We start from the raw sequence: 22,447 nt of genomic DNA, 5'->3' as shown, positions 1-22,447 counted from the left end.
ACAGGTATTCCCCCACCCCCCATCTTCAGAAAGGCGTGTGAAGGTCCTTCCGTCCGATCGTATCCGGCGTTTCCGCCAGGAGATGAGCATAATCAGTGTTACAAAGCCGTCAACATCCACACAACCCTCGACTTTCCGCGTAAGTAATAAACCCATCAGCGTTCTCGTTAAATTTCGTAAACCCCGCTCCGAGTTCTGTCAAATACAAAATTCAGGCGTCCCCGCCAATTTCCAGGATCCCATTCGCGTTGGAAATGGGAGGGAGATGGTGAGTGTGAATGGGAAGGGCCAGATCCCACTGGGAGATCGGACGCCAGGAGTGAATGAGAAGCGGTGCAGATGGTGGGGTAAGTGGGAAGAGACGGGGCCCATTTGGAGTTTGGACGATGCAAGCGAATGGGTAGGGGTGCGTCCCGTTAGGAATGTGGATGGGTGGAGTGAATGGGAAGGGGTGGTGTCATTGGGAGTGTGGATCTTGGGAATGAATGGCAAATATTGGCATTGGATTGGGATTGTGGTCCTTGGGAGAGGACAGGAAGGGTGGAGTTCCGCTTTGCAAAATTATCCTCAACTTCGATTTCATCCTGGGCGACTTTTCGACCCCTGAAATCAAATGTGATTGTTAGCTGCTATGGTTATGATTCCCAACTGTACTCCCTTGCCCGTTTGTTCCCAATCACACGCTCTCCTGGTCTGTGCGCACTGCATCCCTCCCCATCTCTGTGACCACTTCTACAAATATTCATCTTGTGTGTGTGTGTGTGTGTGTGTGCGTGCGTGTGTGCTACAGTTCCAAGGTGAACACAATGAGAGTCTCCTCTATAATCTGATTCAACTCGAGGTCTACAAACCGTTTTGTTCCTGTGTCTTACCCCGGGAGTGTGTGATGAGACGGTGTGGGGGGATATTCACTCTGTGTCTGACCCCGGGAGTGTGTGATGGGACGGTGTGGAGGGAGATTCACTCTGTGTCTGACGCCGAGAGTGTGTGATGGGACGGTGTGGAGGGAGAATCACTCTGTGTCTGACCCCGGGAGTGTGTGATGGGACGGTGTGGGGGGATATTCACTCTGTGTCTGACCCTGGGAGGCTGTGATGGGACGGTGAGGAGGGAGCTTCACTCTGTGTCTGACCCTGGGAGTGTGTGATGGGACGGTGTGGAGGGAGCTTCACTCTGTGTCTGACCCCGGGAGTGTGTGATGGGACAGTGTGGAGGGAGATTCACTCTGTGTCTGACCCCGGGAGTGTGTGATGGGACGGTGTGGAGGGAGATTGTCTCTGTGTCTGACCCCGGGAGTGTGTGATGGGACGATGTGGAGGGAGATTCACTCTGTGTCTGACCCCGGGAGTGTGTGATGGGACGGTGTGGAGGGAGCTTCACTCTGTGTCTGACCCTGGGAGTCTGATGGAATGATGTGGCTCAACGCCGGTATTCCTTCCCCATCCCTGTCGTATTCGGGACCCAAGTGAAATCACATCTGACATTAAGGTCAATTTTAACTGTCTGCGCAGGCAGTTAGCCACGATCGGGGTAGGGTGGAGATGAGATCCTGGGCACCCAGACTCTGCGACGCTGCTGTACCAGTGTGAGGAGCTCAGACCCATTATTGCAGTTTACTGGGGGCTGGGGGGGGGGGGGGGGGGGGGTCAGCAGTAAGCCCAGGTCACTGTTTCTCCTTTAATGAGACTCGAGTCCGACACCAGGACAGGAAGTTACAGCAGTTTATTGATTTCATCATGACAAATGTAAATTAAACAATGTGTGAGCTGCTGACGTGCGGGAATAAATAAGCTGCTCCCGACTCACTCACAGTCACACACAATTAACTGACCGGTGACAAGGAGTGACCGGTTGAATAATCTGTCCCGTTTCTCACCGTCACTCTGCATCGGGGAACCGATGATTATAAAATCACACTTCAGGGCCGTGTCCGGGATCGCTGCAGATCCAGGGTCACTGCCGAGGGATTTGTCCATTTAACATCATTATATCGGCCAGACTACCGAATGCACCGTCCTCAGCAAAGGGAGCAAAAGGATTTGCTCCCCAGATAAACTCACGCCGGGACGCCGGTGTCCCAGAAATAAAACCGCCGTCCACAGGATCTTCATGTCTGTGTATTTCCCCGGTGTGTAACGTGGGGAGTCTCGAACCCGGAAGCAGTGCTACTGGACATGAGGCCGAAATACGTCACTGCGGGGGCACAAACAACCACACAGAGTGCGAGACAGGAGCCAGTTCCGTTAAAACCGTTGGGAATTACACCTGGAGTGTGGCTACTAAAGGTAAGGGCAGGAGTTAAGGGGGAGGGCGGGAGTTAAAGGGGAGGACGGGGTATCAGCCTAAATGTCCCGATCCCGCGGGCGGGGATGTTCACACATTCAGATGTTCACACGGTCACTGTCAGTCCGGGTCTGGGTTCCTGCAAAGATCTCAGTTCCTTCCCCCCAGTCTCACTGAACCGATTCTCCACCAGCCTGAAACAGATGGAAGAATAAAGATGAAATGAATAGATTACACAACAGTGTCAGTATCAGGGACTGGGGTGAATGATTCAACAACACTCACAGACAAATTATTTTATTACATTCAACATTAACACAAACACTCACCAGATCCATTCCAGACTCGGGAGGGTCAGTATGAGGCGTCGGAGAGCGGGGACAGATCGGTCTGTCAGCGAGTTTGAGGACAGGTCCAGACACATAAGTGATCTGTTTGTACTGAGAGCGGAGACGAGATCCTCAGTACCAGAATCTGTGAGAGTGACATTGACCAGCCTGCAGATGAGAGAGAGTGAGGGTGAAGGACACAGAGAGATAGGAGACGGTACAAATCCCCAGTGTTTATCAATAACACAATTACTGATCACATTAATGTTTAGAGTCAGGCACCCAGTGACTGTAAACACAATCTCCTACAGTCTGGTACTTACCATAGTCTCTGTATTTTACACTCTGGGTTCCTCAGAGCCGCAGACACCAGTTTCACTCCTGAATCTCCCAGTTTATTATTACTCAGGTTCAGTTTTGTCAGTGATGGGTTTGTACTGAGAGCGGAGGCGAGATCCTTGGCACCAGAATCTGTGAGACCGACTCTCTCCAGCCTGGAGATGAGAGAAAGTGAGGGGGAAGGACACACAGAGAGAGGAGACGGTACAAATCCCCAGTGTTTATCAGTAACACAATCACTGAACACATTAATGTTCAGTGTCAGACACCCAGTGACTGTAAACACAATCTCTCACAGTCTGGTACTTACCAAAGTGTCTGTATTTTACACTCCGGGTTCCTCAGAGCCGCAGACACCAGTTTCACTGCTGAACCTCCCAGTTTATCATTATTCAGGTCCAGCTCCGTCAGTGATGTGTTTGTATTGAGAGCGGAGGCGAGATCCTCAGCACCAGAATATGTGAGACCGACATTGTTCAGCCTGGAGAAGAGAGAGAGTGAGGGTGAAGGACACAGAGAGACAGGAGACGGTACAAATCCCCAGTGTTTATCAGTAACACAATCACTGAACACATTAATGTTCAGTGTCAGACACCCAGTGACTCTAAACACAATCTGCCACAGTCTGGTACTTACCCCAGTTTCTGTATTTTACACTCCGGGTTCCTCAGAGCCGCAGACACCAGTTTCACTCCTGAATCTCCCAGTTTATTCTCCCCAAGTCTAAGCACAAACAGACAAATTTATGAACAAAGTGATTCAAACCGTGGGTCTCGGGGAATTTCTCTCACTCGGATATTTCAGGAAACATTAAACCCTTCAGTAAATCACTGATAGGAGTTCCCATCACTGTCAATGTCCCTCACTGCCCATCTCCAGGGTATTCACCGAATGTCAGTAATTTAGTCTGTCGATGTGACCCTGTAAACTCCACATATTCTGTATCATTCCCTGATGGATAGACAAAATGTTCCTGATGTGAGAGGGTCGCAAGGAGTAGGGTTGAAGTGGAGGAAGTCCCACAGTGAGACAGAATTGTGAATGGGGAAATGTCGAAGGGAAATGACACCACAGGAGGAAGGGGAATGTGGATGTGAGATCTCGCAGGAGGAAGGGGAATGTGGATGTGAGATCTCGCAACAGGAAGGGGGATGAGGAAGAGAGATCCCACAGGAGGATGGGGACGGGAGATCCCACAGGAGGAAGTGGGATGGTTGAAGAGAGATCCCACAGGGGAAAGGGGGATGGGGAAGCGAGATCCCACAGTAGGAAGTGGGATCGGGAAGAGAGATCCCACAGGAGTAAGGGGGATGGGGAAGAGAGATCCCACAGGAGTAAGGGGGATGGGGAAGAGAGATCCCACAGGAGTAAGGGGGATAGGGAAGAAATATCCCACAGGAGGAACTGCGGTGGAGAAGAGAAATTCCACAGCAGGAAGGGAATGGGGAAGTGAGATCCCACAGGAGGAATGGAATGGGGAAGCGATATCACACAGCAGGAAGGGAATGGGGAAGTGAGATCCCACAGGAGGAAGGGAGTTGGAGAAGAGTACTGCCATATAAGGAAGGGGGATGTGGAAAAGTTGTCCCACAGAAGGGTCAGAGGGGAAAAGATTATCCCACAAGATAGATTGTACGGGATGCAGTAATAGATTGTATCGAAGGGGTGTTATGAACCTAGGATCATAATCGAGACAGGAGATGCACCCATTGGGTCTAGGTATCTGGTAGTGAGCAAAGTCACACAGGTGGACTGACGGTAATAGTCGCACCAATAGGAAGGGCAGGGGAGGACAATCTCACAATGTTATTTCTCTCCTCACTTGGACAGTCTGCTGACGGTCTATTGTCCCTCACTAGGCAGGGGATGTGAATCTCTGACCCACCTGCTGCAGTCAATGTCGATCTGAGTGTCAGTAACAGTGAGAAGGAACATTGTCAATGGACGTGTCACAGGCAGCGAGAAACACGGCCATTTCTATGGTTTACTACCATTAAACCAATGGCCGTTGTTCACTGATCGGATGTAATTTCCAAAATTCGTTCACAAGAAACAAGAACACTTTCCCTTCCTTGGGGAATTACTGACTGATCCCCTGGGCATTTGTCAGAATTCTTCACAATCTGATTTACTACAAATTTACCGAAATTCCTTTACATTGAAACAACGCAATGGAACAGTTTCACAGTTCAGAGTGAGAGATAAATCAAGTTACCTCAACTCCTGGCACTTGTGCAGCCTGGGTCCCAGCCGCTGGATTCCTTCACACTGAATGTGGCAGTTCTCCAGGTCAAGGTGTTTTATTGTATCACAGAGTCCGATGACATGAGACAGGACCGCGCAGTCAATCGGTGTCAGAGTCATTCCACTGAATGAAAGTGTTTCCACAGATCCCAGAGCGGCCTGAGCCAGTCCACGATTCTGAGACTCAAACAGGTAGTGCAATGTGTTCAGGAGGCTCCTTTTACCAGCTTCACTCTCTGTGTTTCCACTCTGGCGTTTCACCTCCTCCTTCACCCAGTCAATCACCCGGCAGGTTGTTTGATGAGGAAACGGACCCAGAAACTCCTCCAGGCCCCGAGCTGTCATTGGGGAGGAGAGACCAGCAACAAAACGGAGAAATACCTCAAACTGCCCATCTGTCGTGTTGTGGGCTTTAGTGAGGAATTTCAGGATATCCCCGGGAGGTGGATTCAGGAATTGTGCGACTGCAGCTACAAACTCTTGGATGGTGAGGTGTGGGAATGTGTACACAACGCTCCGGGCAGAATTCTCTCTCTCCAGAAGCTCCATCAGGAACCCGGACAGGAACTGGGAAGGCTGCAGATTGAACTTGATCAAATCTCCATCTGAAAACACAATCTTCTTCTCGGACACTCCTCTGAAGGCCATCTGACCAACCCTGAGTAACTCATCACGGGGGTTCTCAATCTCACGGCCGTGGTTTTTCAGGATGTTGTAAATATAGTAGGAGTACAGTTGGGTGATGGTCTTGGGAACTCGCCGTGGGTCCCTGACTCTTTGTGTGAAGAAGGGGCCCAGTGCCAGAGCGAGGATCCAGCAGTAGGAGGGGTTGTAGCTCATGGTGTACAGGATCTCGTTCTCCTTCACGTGTTTGAAAACAGCTTCTGCCACCGTCTGATCTTCAAAATGCCTGATGAAATATTCCTTCCGTTCCTCACCAACAAATCCCAGGATTTCTGCCCAGACACTGATGTCAGCCTTTTCCAATAAATGTAATGCAGTGGGACGGGTGGTCACCAGCACTGAACACCCTGGGAGCAGCTTGCCCTGGATTAAACTGTACACAATGTCCGACACTTCACACCACCACTCGGGATCTGGGCACTGGTGCTTGGGTTCTGTATCTCTCCGAATGTCAGCAAAATCTATTCTGTGCTTGAATTCATCCAAACCATCGAATATAAACAACAATCCCTTTGGGTTCTTCCAGACCTCTCTCAGGATATTCCCAAAGTAAGGATACTGATCTAGAATCAGTTCCTTCAGGTTTATTCGACAGTTAATAGAGTTTAAATCCCGGAATTTGAAAGTGAAGACAAACTGGAATTGTTGGTATATTTTCCCCGTTGCCCAGTCATATACAATCTTTTGTACCATTGTTGTTTTCCCGATCCCCGGGACTCCGGCCACTGCTGCCGAACTCCCAGATTTGGATTTACTTCGGGAAAAACTGCTTTGGAATAACTGATCAGTCTGGATTTTTTCCAGCTCTCCGCGGAGATGTTTCTGTCTCCACTCCTCGTGGTCTCTGCCTCTTGCCAGCAGCTCATGTTCCACCAGTTTCCAATCTCGAACAGTAGAAATGACCGTGAGCTCAGCGTATCGATCAACCAGCTGGAAAACCTTCACCTTCTCCCTCATCAGGATCGTGTTCATTCTCAGTGTTTCAGTTTGTGCCCGCAGAGTCTCCTTGTGTTTCTGTTGAACATCTTCCATGGGAATAGAGAACATTGTCAAAATGTTAAATGGTTCAATGGACAAAGAAATTCCTAAATGCATTCCAATATTCAGAGTTTGAGATTACATAAATTAATTCAATGCTTCCATTGATATTAGGACAGGAAGTACATTTCTGTTCACAGACAACCGAATTAACAGCAATGAATGTCCCAGAAAAATGTCCAATCCTCATATTCTGGTACTCATTACTTGTGATGGTAAGCTTTCCTCTGATATCCTATTGCAATCCTGACTGCACCCCCGTTACAACATCATTTCACTATATTTAAAGGATTGCTTGCATCATTAACAGATAATGTTAATACTGATCTTGTGTGGAAATACGGAGAGCAGGACACTCTGCATTTTGGCAAGTCTGCACACTGGGGAGTCACAGGTGTCCACTGCTCTTGCATCAAAACAGGAGCAGAATATGCGGGAAATACTCAAGTCGTGCAGCGTCTGGAGGAGAATCACAGTGAAGTTGCAGATCGATAACCCATCGGAACGACAAGAAAGAAAATGGCTAGTTTTCAATCGCAGTGATGGAGGATTGGTGGAAAGATGAAATCTCTGTTAATGGAAGAAATTAGAAGAGTCTGTCTCAATGATGTACATTGTGTTTGTGGCAGAGGGTGGTGAAGTCTTGGCCACTGCTACTCATCAGTCTTGCTGTGGGGGTGTAGGGCGCTGTCTTATGAGGCCTCCGTCTGTCAGAGTCGACCATGGATGTCCTGCCCCTGCAAGCTAGGACACTCCGATATGGAGAGGAAGCTTTTGCCGATGTAGCAAGCTCCCTCTCTCCGTGCATCTGATGAACACAAAGGATCGGCAGAGACTGACACAGCTCGGCACCAGAGGTGTCGCAGGATATGCCACAGTCTGTGTTGAACAGACTGCTTTAGGGGCTCCAGGTCAAGAATTTTCCCTCTGGGTTTACTCTCAATCTCTTCCCCATGAGGGGTGCAGTTGCAAGGTAGTGGAGTTTTGAGATCAGAGTTTTCTTGCTCCTGGGTGAGCTGCCAATCACGGCCAAGGAGCCCCATCTGCCCAAAGCGACTGGCTGTAAGGCACCAGTAACCCGCCTTTGCCCCTTCTCCTTTCGGAAGAAATGCTTCCACTGTGCTTAGTGGCTAAACCACATGTGAAGGCCGGGGGCTGGACTTGGTTGTCAGAGGCTATTTGAGTCACACGCCACTGGGAGCATTTCATAGGTCGTGGCAGCTTATCCCCACTGCCAAGCTCGGGTAAAACAATCTTAAGCAACCAAGGGGCGCTGTATTATTGAAAACAATAAATCAATAAATTGGTTTATTATTGTCACATGCACCACAGTAAAATGGAAAACTTTTCTGCATGCGATCCAAATAGATCATTACATCACATCGGTGCAATGAGGTTGTAGAAGGAAAAACGGAAAAGAATAGTTTAGGGAAACAGTGTTTCAGTTGCCGAGAAAATGCAGTGCAGGGAGACAATAAGGTAGAAGGCCAAAGGATCATTGGCAGGTCAGGGTTTTGCTTTGGAGCTATGCTCATAAACTGTAGAATTCAACACCTAAAACCACAGTACTGTGCAGAAGTCTGAGGTGTATATTACGACTGACAACATTCTGTCTTTTATTTTCAAGTTTGCACTTTATTCCGCGGTGATGCAGTTTGTGTTGTTGTTGTTGTTGTTGTTGTTATCTTAGCCTAAACTGGTAAAACTTGAGGTACAGGCATAGCCAAGCGCATTCCTGATTGAATTGATAGGAAATTTCAGACTATTCTCATGGTGTATAATACTGTGTGTTTTTGAAGATTTATACAATTATTCCCGTGTGGGCCTAATTTATTAATACTATTGTTTAAAGCCTTTGGGATGATACCAGTTATCAATATTATGATAGGGATAATGAATACCCTGTTCTTGTTCCATAGTCTTTCATTTTCCCCTTTTAATTCAGCATATTTCTGGTGTTTTTCACTAATTCATTTCTGTAAGCTATGTGTGTTTGGAAAGGCTATATATAGTCAAAAAGTTGTTTTTACTTGTTTATCCTTTAAAAGTACATCCGAACGGTTATCATGGATTATCCTATCTGAAATAATGATCAGTCACGGTATGATATGAAGGACTCTAACTCTAAAAGCGGAGCAGGTTTGTACTTATAGTAAGTTTTGGTTTTTTTCATCAGTTGTAGTTTAAGCAAGATTTTTGGGAATGTTGTCCACCACTTGATAGTGCTTGTGCAAGTAATGAGATTCAGTTAAACTACAGCAAGTTCCTGTAAGGCGTTGGATTGTTTCTGGTTTCTCCTGTAATTTTCAGCATTTATCGCCGAGGACCTATTGGTCGTTTATTCTGTATTATTGATAACTACGTGTCTCAACAACCTTGTCCTGCATTGTTTCAATTATCTCTTCTGTTTCTGGGAAAAGGTCTCCAACTTTGAGCCAGGCGCTCGACGCTTCCTTGTCGACATCTAGTCGGCTCAGTCATGTGGATGTCTTCCACGGGGAGCCAGATTCTTCCATTGGTTAACATTTTCTACTATTATGTTAGTTTCTTCATTTTTATGGGTGGTGCTTTCATTTCCGTTCAGTGATGTGTACCCCTTATCAGAATTGCATATGCGTGTATGGAGTGCTGAATCCTCCTTGTGTTGATGAAAATATACCCTTAGAACTAATTGTGGATTTCAGAGAAGGCAAGATGAGGGAACACAACACACCAGTCCTCATCGAGGGATCTGATGTGGAAAGAGTGAGCAATTTCAAATTCCTGGCTGTCAATATCTCCAAGTGTCTAACCTGGACCTAATATATCCATGCAGCTGCAAAGAAGGCACAACAGTGACTATATTTCATCAGGAGTTTCCAACATCACTCGAATATTTCTACAGGTGTAACTTGGAGAGCATTGTAACTGGCTGCATCACCTTCTGGTTCATGGGAACTACTGTACAGGATCGGAGTAAGGCGCACACTCAACGATTCAGGAGCAACTTCTCCTCTGCCATCCAGTTTCTGAATGGACATTGAACGCATCGATAGTGACTCACTAATTTCTTTTTTTATTTCTATTTTTGCACTACTTATTTAATTTAATATTTCATATAATCACACAGACATGCATAGCTATATATGCTCAACTTCCAAGCCTGAAGCCATTTTGCTGCTCAGACAGCTCCACTGGACAGGACACGTGCCTCGCATGGAGAACTCGTTACCGAAAGCAGTACTCTACGGAGAACTCTCCCAAGATAAGAGAGATGGTGGTGCCCCCGCACAAGAGGTACAAGGACCAAATTAAACAGCAGCTCTCTCAGGCAAATATGGAGGTCAACGAGTGGCAGCGGCTGATCTACGGCAAAGACAAGAATTTTGAGGAACCCAGAAGAGCGGCTGCTGAAAAGAAGAGGAGATGCAAGAAGGATCCAACTACCCAAACGCCTGAATCCCAGCTACATCCGTGTCCTACTGCTCCCGGGTCTGTAGATCCAGAATTGGCCCCTTCAATCACCAACGATCATGCCGTCATCCAGTAGCGCGCGCGCGCACACACACACACACACACACACACAAACACACACACACACACACACAAACACACACACACACACACACACACACACACACACACACACACACACACACACACACACACACACACACACACACACACACACAAACACACACACAAAAAAAAGGATTTAGGGTATGCTTCCTGGTCATTAATACTTGATGGAACGCTGGAATGGGCATGTCCTGGACCCCCTACAATTCAACTACCGACACAACCGATCGACAGATGACACAATAGTTACTGCTCTGCACACCGTCTTTAAACATCTGGAGAAGATGGATGCTTATGTCAGAATGCTGTTCTTGGACGAGAGTTGAGCATTCGACACCATCATTTCCCTCCAGGCTCGACAAGAAACTCAGAGACCTCGGCCTTGACCCTGCTGTGTGCAGCTGGATCTTGGAGTTCCTGTCATATTGCCGGCAGGTCGTAAGAGGGGGCTCCCTCACCTCTGCCCCTCTGACACTCAACATAGGTGCCCCTCAGGGTTATGTCCTAAGCTCCCTCCTTTACTCTCTGTATGCCCATGACTGTGTCACCACCCACAGCTCCAATCTGCTAATTAGATTTGCTGATGATTGGCCAAATCTCAATTAATAGCGAGGTAGCCTACATAGAACAGGTCATCACCCTGACACAGTGGTGTCAAGGAAAGAACTTCTCCCTCAATGTCGCAAAAACAAAGGAGCTGGTTGCAATGTCGCAAAGACAAGAGGAATGGAGAGAGGATAACCCCCATTGACACCAATGGATCTGGGGTTGAGAGGGTGAACAGCTTTAAGTTCCTCGGCATCCACATCACTGAGGACCTCACGTGGTCTGTACACACCAGCTGTGTGGTGAAAAAAGGCACAACAGCTCCTCTTTCACCTCAGATGGTTGAGGACGTTTGGTATAGGCCCCCAAATGCTAAAGATTTACTACAGGGACACAATTGAGAGCATCCTGACTAGCTGCATCATGCCCTGGTATGGAAACTGTACCTCCCTTAATTGCAGGATTCTGCAGAGAGTGGTGCGGACAGCCCAGTGTGTCTCTAGATGTGAATTTCCTACTATTCAGGACGTTACGGGGTAAAAAGGGCCCAAAGGATCATTCTGGACCCAAGTCTCACAAAACGCAAACTGTTCCATCTGCTACCATCTGGGAAACGGTACCGCAGCATAAAAGCCAGGACCAGCAGGCTCCGGGACAGGTTCTTCCACCAGGCCATCAGACTCATTAATTCAAGCTGATACAATTCTACTTCTACAATTGTATACATATACTACATTTGTGCTGCTGGCGCAGAAAAACACTTTTCACAACTTATCACCGTGATATTAACCCTGATCCTGAGAATTTTTTTCTTACTGTTATGCCATTTGTTTTAGATCTGTTATTCATTATATTCATACTGTCCTCGTTCATATCAATCTAAGTGCGCACCAGTGCACATGGTGTTTTCTAGAAATTGTTATTTAAGTTCTTAGTTTTCTTTGCATATTTTCCAGATCCATTTCATACCAGAAGAATACGTCAATATGGGCATAGGGAGAGTTTAGTACCTTTGTTATATTTTTACTGTTCAGCTCTGTTTGGCAGATTTCCTTCAGCCTTGATATAAATTCACCTTTCCTTCAGACTCGCAGTAAATTCAACGTTTCCTCGGCCTTGAAGTAAATTTTGTTGAAAGATTTTCCTTCATCACACGATGACCTATTTTCTTTGCTTATTGATATTCTAAATATATGTTTCATATTCATCCATCAGTTGCCTTGAATCCTGATGCTCTGTTTGATATTCTACCGGCTCTATTGCACCTCGCTTTATGTTTCATGTTCTGTACTTTTCTAGCTTAAATTTCATGTTTACATCTTTGGAGATTAGTTCCATTATTTGAATTATTTGTTTTAGCTTTACTGATGCAAGAGTAAATAATTTCAAAACATCAATGTACAGCTGTGTCAAGGTATAATTCGATTTTCTTTTCTGATTTGAAACGTGAGGTTTGTCCGTTTCTGAAAATTATGAGCGGGTTTAAAGCCAGGCAAAACCATTGTGGGCTTCATGAGTTACACTGAAAAATCCCTACATTTATTTTTATAATGGTGGTTGTTCCTTTGTGGTTGTTAATAGGGTGATTATTGGGCGCCAATGTTTTATTAGATGTTATAGAAATTTCACAAGTATTGGATGAATCTTATATATATTTGGAACTTCTCTTAACCCTGCGAGGGAGGGAATCAAATGTCTTTGATACAATATAACATTGAAAGATTTCTGCTTTCCTGAGGGTTTGATATAGAATTACATAATCTATTATCAGTTGTTCCTTAAATCCGTTCATACCCTAATGGTATTCTTTCTGCTCTTCTGTAAGTATTGTGGTTTTCTAAATGAGTGGTTATTATTTATGAGATCCACAATGTTACAATTTTATATATAAAATTGCCTTATTATTATCAGCCAGTAATAAAATAATAGGTGACCAATCAATAGTCTTATAAATGCAGAATTAAAGCTGGAGATACATACCTTCAGTTTTTTTTTATATTTTCTGCTGCATGGGAGTACGAAAGGGAGAATGTTTGAGGGTTCATCAGCAAGGCTTTGGGTGGGGTTTGCGTCTGGCTAACTTGATTGTGTTCCTCCAGGTGGTGACAAAGGTGGTGGATGAAGTTACAGATTGATATTGTCTACTTGGATATTGGTCGAGTCTTTGACAAGATCCCACATGGGAGGCTCATACAGGATATTAACATGCTTGGGAACTGTGGGGAATTGTCCTGGCTGGCGGGGACCCACATTGCAAGAAATTGCTTTTGCTGGTGTGTGGCGAATCTGAAATTATTGTCATAGGCAGCTGAGGAAGACAAGTCAATGGGTATTCTAAAATGCAGGTCTATGTTCCTGATTCGGAAGAGCATCAACATTTACAGAAGGCAGGATAATAGGGTTGAAAGGAATTGCGGAGCAAATTCACTGAGCTGAATAGCTTAATTCTCTTCCTAATTCTGATGGTTTTAGGGTGCATCTGGAGATTTGTATTCTCTTCTGATTGTCCAGCTCTTGGAAGGATTGGAGAGGGTGCAGAACAGGTTCATCAGGGTTTTGCCTGGGTTCGGAGGCATGTGCTACAAGTAGGGGTTTGATAAATTTGGTTTGTTTATTCTGGAGTTAGGATAGAGATCTGACTGAAGTTTATAAAATAAAAGTCTGGGTAGAGAGCCTGCATTTTGCTTTCAACTTAGCTCATACTCATACCAGGGGGCATTTGGTTAAGGTGAAATGGGGTAAATTTACATCATGTTTGGGTCGTTTTTTAACAGGGTGGTGGGTGCCTGGAATATACAGCTTGGGTTGTGTTGGGGGCAGCTATGTTATAGATGCTCCAAAATATACCTGAATGTGCAGAAAATACGAGGTTATTGTCAATAACACGAGAGAGGATATCAAAGATTTGTTTTTCTTTCCCAGATATATAAAGAGTGGAAAAAAAGGGAGAGGGTTGATATCGGACCGCTGGAAAATTATATTGTAGATTTAGTAACGGGTGAGAAGGAAATTCCGGACAAACTCTGTGGAAGTCACTCGCAGAATTCCAAAATGTAAAAGGCATCCGCGGACAGAATTGAGAGTAGCTGCAATTATGAAGGGGAAGGTTGCTTCAGTATCTGAAAGGTCTGAAGATAGAAAAGTCACCTGGACTGGGTCATACAGTGTATCAGGAGCCTGTCTGGGGTGTGTGGGGATTCCCAGGGTATTAGAAACTGGAGTCAAGTGTTCAGCAGACCCAACACTGGATTAACACATTAACAGCTGGAACAGCTGGAAAAATACATTTTAGAATATTCAGGCTGCAACAAGAGATTATCTGAATTTTAACCTGAAACCAGACACAAGCAAATGATTAATGGTGAATTTTCATTCCCAGATTCTGCCAAGTCACAGTATAACGTCTGAGATGTGATTTGAACTGTGCATTTCGTCACTCACCTATCAGTTGAGTGGGTAACTCAGATAACCCTTGGGCGATGTTCATGTATTCCTGTGGATCAGGACCTGTTTAAGTCAAAATAACATCCATGAAAACAGAACTAAAATAACTAAACTGTTTATTTCAATGTGCCTGTGTTCAGTGCGTGGTTTTAACATACCGAGTTCCTGTATTTCCCTCAGTATTCTGTCCAACTTCGGTAACTCAGTCCTCCACATCAGAAAGGATTCCCACATCGCCCTCCGGGCCCGGGAGCCTTTGCCATTCACCAAACTGAAGAAGAGTCTGGAACTCTCTGTCCGGTTTCCCTTCTCTGTCAGCTCAGTGACTTTCTACAAAAGGAAACAATGAATTTATTGTGGAGCAGACAGACAGACATGGAGAATGTGGAGGAAAATATCTGTTCATGGTCCCAGTAGCTTCAGAACAGATGCAGTCACTGGGCTGCTGCCTCATCCTCCCTGGGTTACTGAAGGAAATTCTAAATCAATATTGTGAAAGAATAAGGATTTACTGATACCCTGCGGTAGATGCAACATGATGAATTTACTTGTCCATCAATGTGCAACATTACATCGAAAAGATGTGACAACAAGAACGGAAGAGAGGGGAGAGAGAGAGAGCAAAAAAAAAGAGGATGGTGGGCATCACTGAATCGTGGCTAAAAGAAGATCATATTTGGGTGCTTAATTCCAAGGATAAATGTTTAATCGAAAGGATAAGCAGGTGGGTGAAAGGGTTGGGTTGACTCTGTTGTCATTAAAAATGAAAGGTCTTGAGAAACAAGTGATGTCGGATTGAACGCTGTAGATGTTAAGAAACTACATATGAAAAATGACCCTAATGGAAATTATATATAGGCCCCTTAACAGTAACCAGGATGTGGGCTACAAATTCCAGTGGGAGAAAGAAGAGGCATATAAACAGGCCAATGTTAAAATAGTCATGGGGAATTTCAATATGCAAGTAGCTTTGGAAAATCAGCTAAATCCCAAGTGAGGGAATGTATAGAATGCCTATGAGATGGTTTTTTGAGAGATGCTTATGGTTGATCCCACTACAGGGAAGGCGTATCTGGATTTGGTGTTGTGTATTGCACCAGATATGATTGGGGAGCTTAAGGAAAATAAACCATTAAGAGGGAGTGATCATAAAATAACGGAACTCACACTGCAGTTTGAGAAAGAGAAGGTAAAGTTAGATGTATCCGTATTACACTGGACTAAAGGAATTACAGAGGCTGGAGAGAGGAGCTGGGCAGAAATAAATTTGAAAATGACACTAACAGGGACAACGGCAGTGCAGGAGTGGCTGAAGTTTCTCGGAGTAATTCAGAAGGCTCAGGACAAATGATCACAAAGGTGAAGAATCATTCTAAAGGGAGGATGATCAGCCATGGCTGACGAGATTGTCAAAGCAGCACAAAAGCAAGGGGGAGGGCACAGAATATTACAAAATATGGTAGAAAGCTGGAGGACTGGGATGTTTATACAAACCAACAGAAGGCAATTAAAAAGCCGTAAGTATAAAAAATATGAAATATGAAGGTAGGCTAGCGAATAATGGTAAATAGCTTACCAAAACAAAGCTCTGTCCAATATATGAAGAGTGAAAGAGAGGAACGTGGATATTGGGCTGCTGGAAAATGACAGTGAAGAGTTACTGTCAGGGGCCAAGGAAATGGCAGAAGGCATTAATAAGTATTTTATGTCAGTCTTCACTGTAAAAATCAGTAGAACGAGCCAGATATTTGACAATATCATGTGGCAGGAGTGAGTGTATTTGCAATTATTAAGGAGAAGGCGCTCGGGAAGCTAAAAGATCTGAAGATAGAGAAGTCCAGATCAACTGCACCCGATTGTTTCTGAAAGAGGAGGCTGAAGACATTGTGGAGACGTTAGTAATGATCGCTCAAGAATCACTAGATTTTGGAATGGTTCCAGAGGACCGACCATTTTAAACTATAGGCCAGTTAGTCTGATCAGCGTTTGGGAAGATGTCAGCAGCCGATAACTGAGAATAAGGTTTCGGGGTATTTGGACGCACATGATGAAAAAAAGGCCAAAGTCCATGGAAGGGATCTTGCCTGATAGAACTGTTGGAATTTTTTGAGAGAATAGCTTGTTGGGTCGACAACGTAAAGTCAGTGCAAGTTATTTACTTGGACTTCCCGAGGACCTTTGAACAGGTGTCCCACATGATGCCTTTTCACAAGACCAGGGCGGACAGTAGGACAGGAAAGACACCAGCATGGATAGAGGATCCATGTTTTTTCCAGACAGATTTTGTCTGACTGTCTGGAAGCACAGAATGGAACAAACAGGGCTTTTTCTTGTTGGATGTTGGTGACCAGAGGTGCTCTGCAGTGGTTGGTTTTGGGACAGTTTCTTTTTCCGCTGTGTCAATGAAAATATGTGATGGCATTGTATAAAGTCCAGAGAGGAATCAAAACTGTCAGAACCAGTGATATTAAACCAGGTTTTGCTGAGAATGATTGCTGGATGTGCCTGTACTGGCTGGAGTGTGGAAGGATGAGGGGAAATCTAATTGTAACCTGTGGAATATCGAAAGGCATTGAGAGGATGTGGAGATGATGTTTCAAAGTGGGGGAGTCTAGAACCAGACGGAACAGCCTCAAAATTGAGGGATGTCCATTTGGAACAGAGATGAGGAGATTCTTTAGCCAAGGAGTAGTGAATCTGTAGAATTCATTGGCACTGACAGCTGCGGAGACCAGGTCATTGGGTATATTTAAATCAGAGTTTGGTACCTTCTTGACTCGTCAGGTCAGCAAAGTTCACGGGGAGAAGGCAGTAGAATGGATTTGAGAGGGATAGTAAATCACCCATGATATAATGGCAGAGCTGAATCGATGGGCCTAATGGCCCATTTGTGCTCCGATGCTTTATGGTCTTATGATTTGTAAAGACAACAGAACATTAAGGAACGTCAGTGTGGTTGTCTTATGATGGAGGCGGTTACTGCCTGGCACTCATGCTGTAAAATGGTGATCACTTCCTGAATGCAGGCATGGGCTTCCCAATTAACTAGGAATTATGAGTTAAACACTGAATAATCTTCAAACAACATACACCTATGATGGAGTTAAGGTAATCGAGGATGCAACTGAAGATGGATGGGCTTAGGACATTACTCTGAGAAATAAGAGCAATGATGTCCTGGGTTTGAATGATTGATCTCCTAGAACAGTTACCAGTAGGGAATTGGAAAGGTTTTCCATCACATGAATAATGGAGAATAGTTATTGAATAAATCAGCATAATTTCCTGATGGTCCACTGCACTGGAAATTAATACCCTCAGTTTCACTGCTACCAGGTCTGAGGAGTTGCAGTTGTGAAAGAGATTTAAAGGTTTAACAGTAAAGCAGATGTCTCCAGATGATGAATTTATAGATGAGCATCATATTTACAGATTACTCCTCTTACCTTTGCGTAATGCCTGTCTGATTCATTACAGACAGCGCCAATGAATCCCAACGAGAACAGAGTCACTCACGGGTGTAACACACTTGATTTTCTAATACCACTGATGGCTGAATAGGTCAGATCTAGGACAAGACAATCACTGTTTGTGAGCTCCAAGGAGAGTGGCCTGGAATGGTATGTCCCTGTTTCTCATTAGTTAGATATTCAGCAAGTTATCAAATTTATTTTTCATTTTTCCCCTTCCCTTTCAGGAAAACCTATTGATCTTCTTCCTTTTTAAGACAACCTGTTGATTTTTGAGATCATGAGATATCAGCCAGTCAACAGATTTATTTTATGTTTTGTGCTTTATTCTTCCCTTTTAGGTCGAACTATTGACTTTTGTGGTCATGAGATATCAGATTTGTACGTGATCTTTCACGTCTAACCTATCTTAGAGATTTTCGAGGAAGTTGCCTGGAAATTTGCTGTGGCCAAGGTTGTGGATATTGTCTACATGGACTTCAGCACGGTGTTTGACAAGTTCCCTCATAGCAGGTCGGTCAAGAAGTTTCAGTTGCTCAGCATCCGAGATGAGGTAGTAAACTGGATTAGACACCAGCTTTTTGGAAGAATCCGGAGTGTGGCTACAGACTGTTGCATTTCTGATTGGCGCCTGTAATTCGTGGACAGTGAGAGAGGTCGAAATAACTCCCCAACCACACATGCCCTTGCTGGGAAAGGAAAGAGGCCAGCAGAAAGATAAAAGGTTAGATGAGTTGCCGTCTATTCTGTGGGCACAGCATGACACGGACGTAGGGAAAATAAAAACAGCTAGTCCGGTGGAAATAAGGCTGAAAAAAGGAGCAATTCCACCCAGGAGACCACAATACCCACTAAGACCAGAAGCAGAAGAGGGAATAGCGTCAACAGTGCAGGGGTTTCTTGAAATAGGAGTGCTTAAAAGAACAAACAGTCCATGCAATACCCCGTTGTTGCCGGTCTTAAAAGCAGATAAATCTAAGTGGAGATTGGTGCATGATTTGCGAGCGGTAAATGATGTGGTAGAGGACTGGCCAGCGGTAGTCCCCAACCCACACACGCTTTTGACTAATGTTTCACCAGAAGCAAGTTACTTTTCAGTGATTGATTTGTGTTCGGCTTTCTTCAGCATTCCTCTAGCACATAGGTCGGCAACCCCGCGGCTCTTTCATCTCTGTGCTGCGGCTCCCTGTGGCTTTGGAAAATAAATGATGAGTATTTAATTAAAATGTATTTTATGTTAGTTTGTTAGTTTTTGAAATGTAATTCTAAATTTGAAGATTATGGTGATCTTGTACAATCGTGTTTTTTTGTCGCTATTAATATACGTCACCACTGCCAACGCCTGACACCCGCCAGTGCGCGATTTCTTTAATTTTTCGATCCAAGGTAGGCTAACTATGGAGAATTCTAAAAAAAGAAAAGTGACTGAAGAAAACAGAACGTTTAATGATACGTGGGCAGATTCATTTGCTTTCACTGCTGACGAGACTGGTTTACCGGTATGCTTAATATGCAATGAGACACTAGCAAACAACAAAAAGTCAAATGTCGCAAGACATTTCCAGAATAAACACGCAGCCTTTGCTCAAAAATATCCGGATGGAGATGAGAGAAAAAAAGCCGTTTCGGAACTGATGCAGAAGGTTGATCACAGCAAAAATCATTTCAAGAAGTGGATGAAGTCTGGAAAATCAACTACATATGCTGGTTTTGTTGCCGCTCAGGAAATAATCAGGCACGGGAAGCAGTTTACAGATGGTGAATATATAAAAGAATCTTTCATTAAGATTTCAGAACATCTATTCAAGGACTTTAAAAACAAAAGTGAAATTGTGCAGAAAATCAGGGATATGCCCCTCTCTGCAAAGACTGTCAAAGACAGAACCATAAAAATGGCAGAAGACATCACAAGACAGCAAATTAAAGACATCAATTCAGCTGTGGCCTACTCGATTGCCTGTGACGAGTCTAAAGACAAAGGTGATATTGAACAAATAGCGCTGTCTGCCGGTATGTAAACTCTGCCGGGCCACAGTAAGAAATGATTGAGTTGATACCTCTAAAAGGCCAAACACGGGGGAGGACATCTGTGAGGCTGTCTTGAATTGTTTAAGAGCCAAAGGAATAAAGATCACCCACCTGGTGTCAGTAGCTACTGATAGGGCACCAAGTATGACAGGAGCGCACAAGGGGTTTGTGGCTTTACTGCAGAAGTCGCTGGACAGAAAGCTGCTGACTTTTCACTGCATCTTGCACCAAGAGGCACTGTGTACTCAAACATTTCCTCCGGAATGCACAGAAGTAATGGATGTTGTCATTCAGATTGTCAGTAAAATAATGGCAAAAAGTTTAAATCACTGTCAATTCCGTTTGTTACTGGACGAGCTGGAAAGCGCATATTCTGATCTCCTGCTGCACAACAAAGTCCGGTGGCTGTCCAGAGGGGAGGTGCTGAAACGCTTTGTCGCGTGTCTGGGAGAAGTGAAAACTTTAATGGGCAGCAAAGGGCTCACCTTTCCTGAGCTGGAACAGCCAGAGTGGCTGGAAAAGCTACACTTCATGGTAGACATGACAGTGCACCTGAACACGCTGAACACAGCTCTTCAGGGGAAAGGATGCACAGCCCTGCACATGTTGGAGGATGTTTTGGCATTCGAGCGCAAGTTGACAGTGCTTGCCAGAGATTTACAGAAAGGCACATTGTCTCACTTCCCCAATTTGAGAGAGTTCAAACAAGCTCACGACATGATATATTCGGAGTATTTACATTCTGCAATCATCGCAATGCAAACATCGTTTGGGAAACGCTTCTGTGAGTTCAGAGAGGAAAAAAACACATTATCCTTCCCGGTCACTCCCCTAAGCATCGATCCATCCCTACTGAATACGACTGCATTGGCAGGTGTGAGTCAACCTGATCTTGAGATGGAACTGGCCGACATAGCCGACAAAGACATATGGGTGTCCAAGTTTAGACGCTTGACAGCAGACCTTGAAGATGTTGCCCGTCAGAAGGCCGTTCTTGCTCAGAATCACAAATGGAGTGATATTGTAAACCTCCCCAAACCGGACAAACGTGTTCGAAACATGGAATGCTATCCCCGACATTTATGTAAACATTAAAAAGTATGCGCTTGGAGTCCTGTCGATCTTTGGATCCACATATGTATGTGAGCAGGTGTTCTCCAACATGAACTTTATTAAAAACAAACATCGCGCACGCCTCACAGATGACAGCTTGCGATCCTGTGTAAAGATGAAGGTGACGTCATTCAGCCCTGATGTGCAGACGCTGTGCGCTGAGGTCCAGGAGCAGAAATCCCATTAACCAAGTATGATAAATATTTTAATTGCCTATTATTTTACGTATATTCATATTCTTTCATTGCTCAGTGAAATCGTCCTTTTATTTTTCAAGTTGACAGCTGGCTGACGTTATTTTTGGTTTGCTGCTGGCGGACAATTTAAGTTTGGCGTTTTTCATAAATACAAGAAGGACTCAAATAGACATTGAGTATTTTACTTAAAAGTAACCTTCAACCCAACGTCTTTTTTTCGGAGTTCAAAATATTTTTGTTGCATGCAGAAATGTAATTTCGTTTTCTCTGCAGGAGTTCATCGATTTCATAAATGCAACTCATTATAGTTTGTTTATACATAGCATAAAGGCAAAAAAAAACGTTGTATGCAGTGTTATTTCATTTTAATTGTCAAACGGGTTTTGTGGCTCCCAGTGTTTTCTTTTCTGTGGGAAACGGGTCCAAATGGCTCTTTCAGTGGTAAAGGTTGCCGACCCCTGCTGTAGACTGTTGCATTTCTGATTGGCGCCTGTAACTCGTGTAGTGTCACGGGGATCGGCGCTGTGCCTGTTGTTGTTTGTCATCTATATCAATGATCTGGGTGAAATTATGGTTAACAGAATCAGCAAATTTGCAGATGACACCAACATTGGGAATGTGCAGTGGACAAAGAGGAAGACTACAAGAGCTTGCTGTGAGATCTAGACCAAAGGCGCCGATGCAATCTAATACAGAAAAGTACAAGATGTTGCATTTTAGATGGAGCAAGCAGGGTAGATCTTACAGAGCGACCGGTAGAACAAAATGATCTGGGAATACAGGTCCATAAGTCATTGAAAGTGGTGGCAAATGTTGATAGGCTCTGAAAGGAAGTTCTTTAACGCATTAACCTTCAGAAATGAAAAAATCGTGTACAGTAGATGGGATATGATGTTGTTTAAGACGTTGGTGAGTCCTAATTTGGATATTATGTGCAGTTCTGCTCACCTACCTACAGGACAGATGGAAATAAGTTTGAAAAAGTACAGAAATAATATTACAAGAATGTTGCCAGGACTGGAAGACCTAAGTTATAAGAAAAGAGTGAACGGGTTAGGACTTTATTCATTGGAACGTGGAAGACTGAGGGAAGATTTGACAGAAGTAAACACAATTACGTGTGGTATAGACAGGATAAATGCAGCAACATTTTGTACTGAGGCAAAGAGGTACT

At 44.5% G+C, this 22,447-nt stretch overlaps 1 protein-coding gene across 1 annotated transcript in view; it reads right to left on the bottom strand.

Annotated features, from left to right (window-relative positions):
- Positions 1-1,707: 1,707 nt before the first annotated feature.
- LOC140720898 (NACHT, LRR and PYD domains-containing protein 3-like) overlaps positions 1,708-22,447 on the bottom strand; it is a 39,653-nt gene continuing 18,913 nt past the window's right edge. Inside the window, exons 7-14 of the mRNA XM_073035744.1 lie at positions 14,624-14,795; positions 14,463-14,528; positions 5,167-6,904; positions 3,588-3,674; positions 3,262-3,432; positions 2,936-3,106; positions 2,613-2,780; positions 1,708-2,477 (exon numbers count right to left, since the gene is read on the bottom strand). Coding sequence (XP_072891845.1) covers positions 2,390-2,477; positions 2,613-2,780; positions 2,936-3,106; positions 3,262-3,432; positions 3,588-3,674; positions 5,167-6,904; positions 14,463-14,528; positions 14,624-14,795 — 2,661 coding nt within the window. The 3' untranslated portion in view covers positions 1,708-2,389. The remainder of the gene's footprint in view (positions 2,478-2,612; positions 2,781-2,935; positions 3,107-3,261; positions 3,433-3,587; positions 3,675-5,166; positions 6,905-14,462; positions 14,529-14,623; positions 14,796-22,447) is intronic.

Source organism: Hemitrygon akajei, unplaced genomic scaffold (genome assembly GCF_048418815.1).
Source record: "Hemitrygon akajei unplaced genomic scaffold, sHemAka1.3 Scf000048, whole genome shotgun sequence".
NCBI classification, from domain to species: Eukaryota; Metazoa; Chordata; class Chondrichthyes; order Myliobatiformes; family Dasyatidae; genus Hemitrygon; species Hemitrygon akajei.
This window is presented reverse-complemented; position numbering and strand designations above follow the sequence as displayed.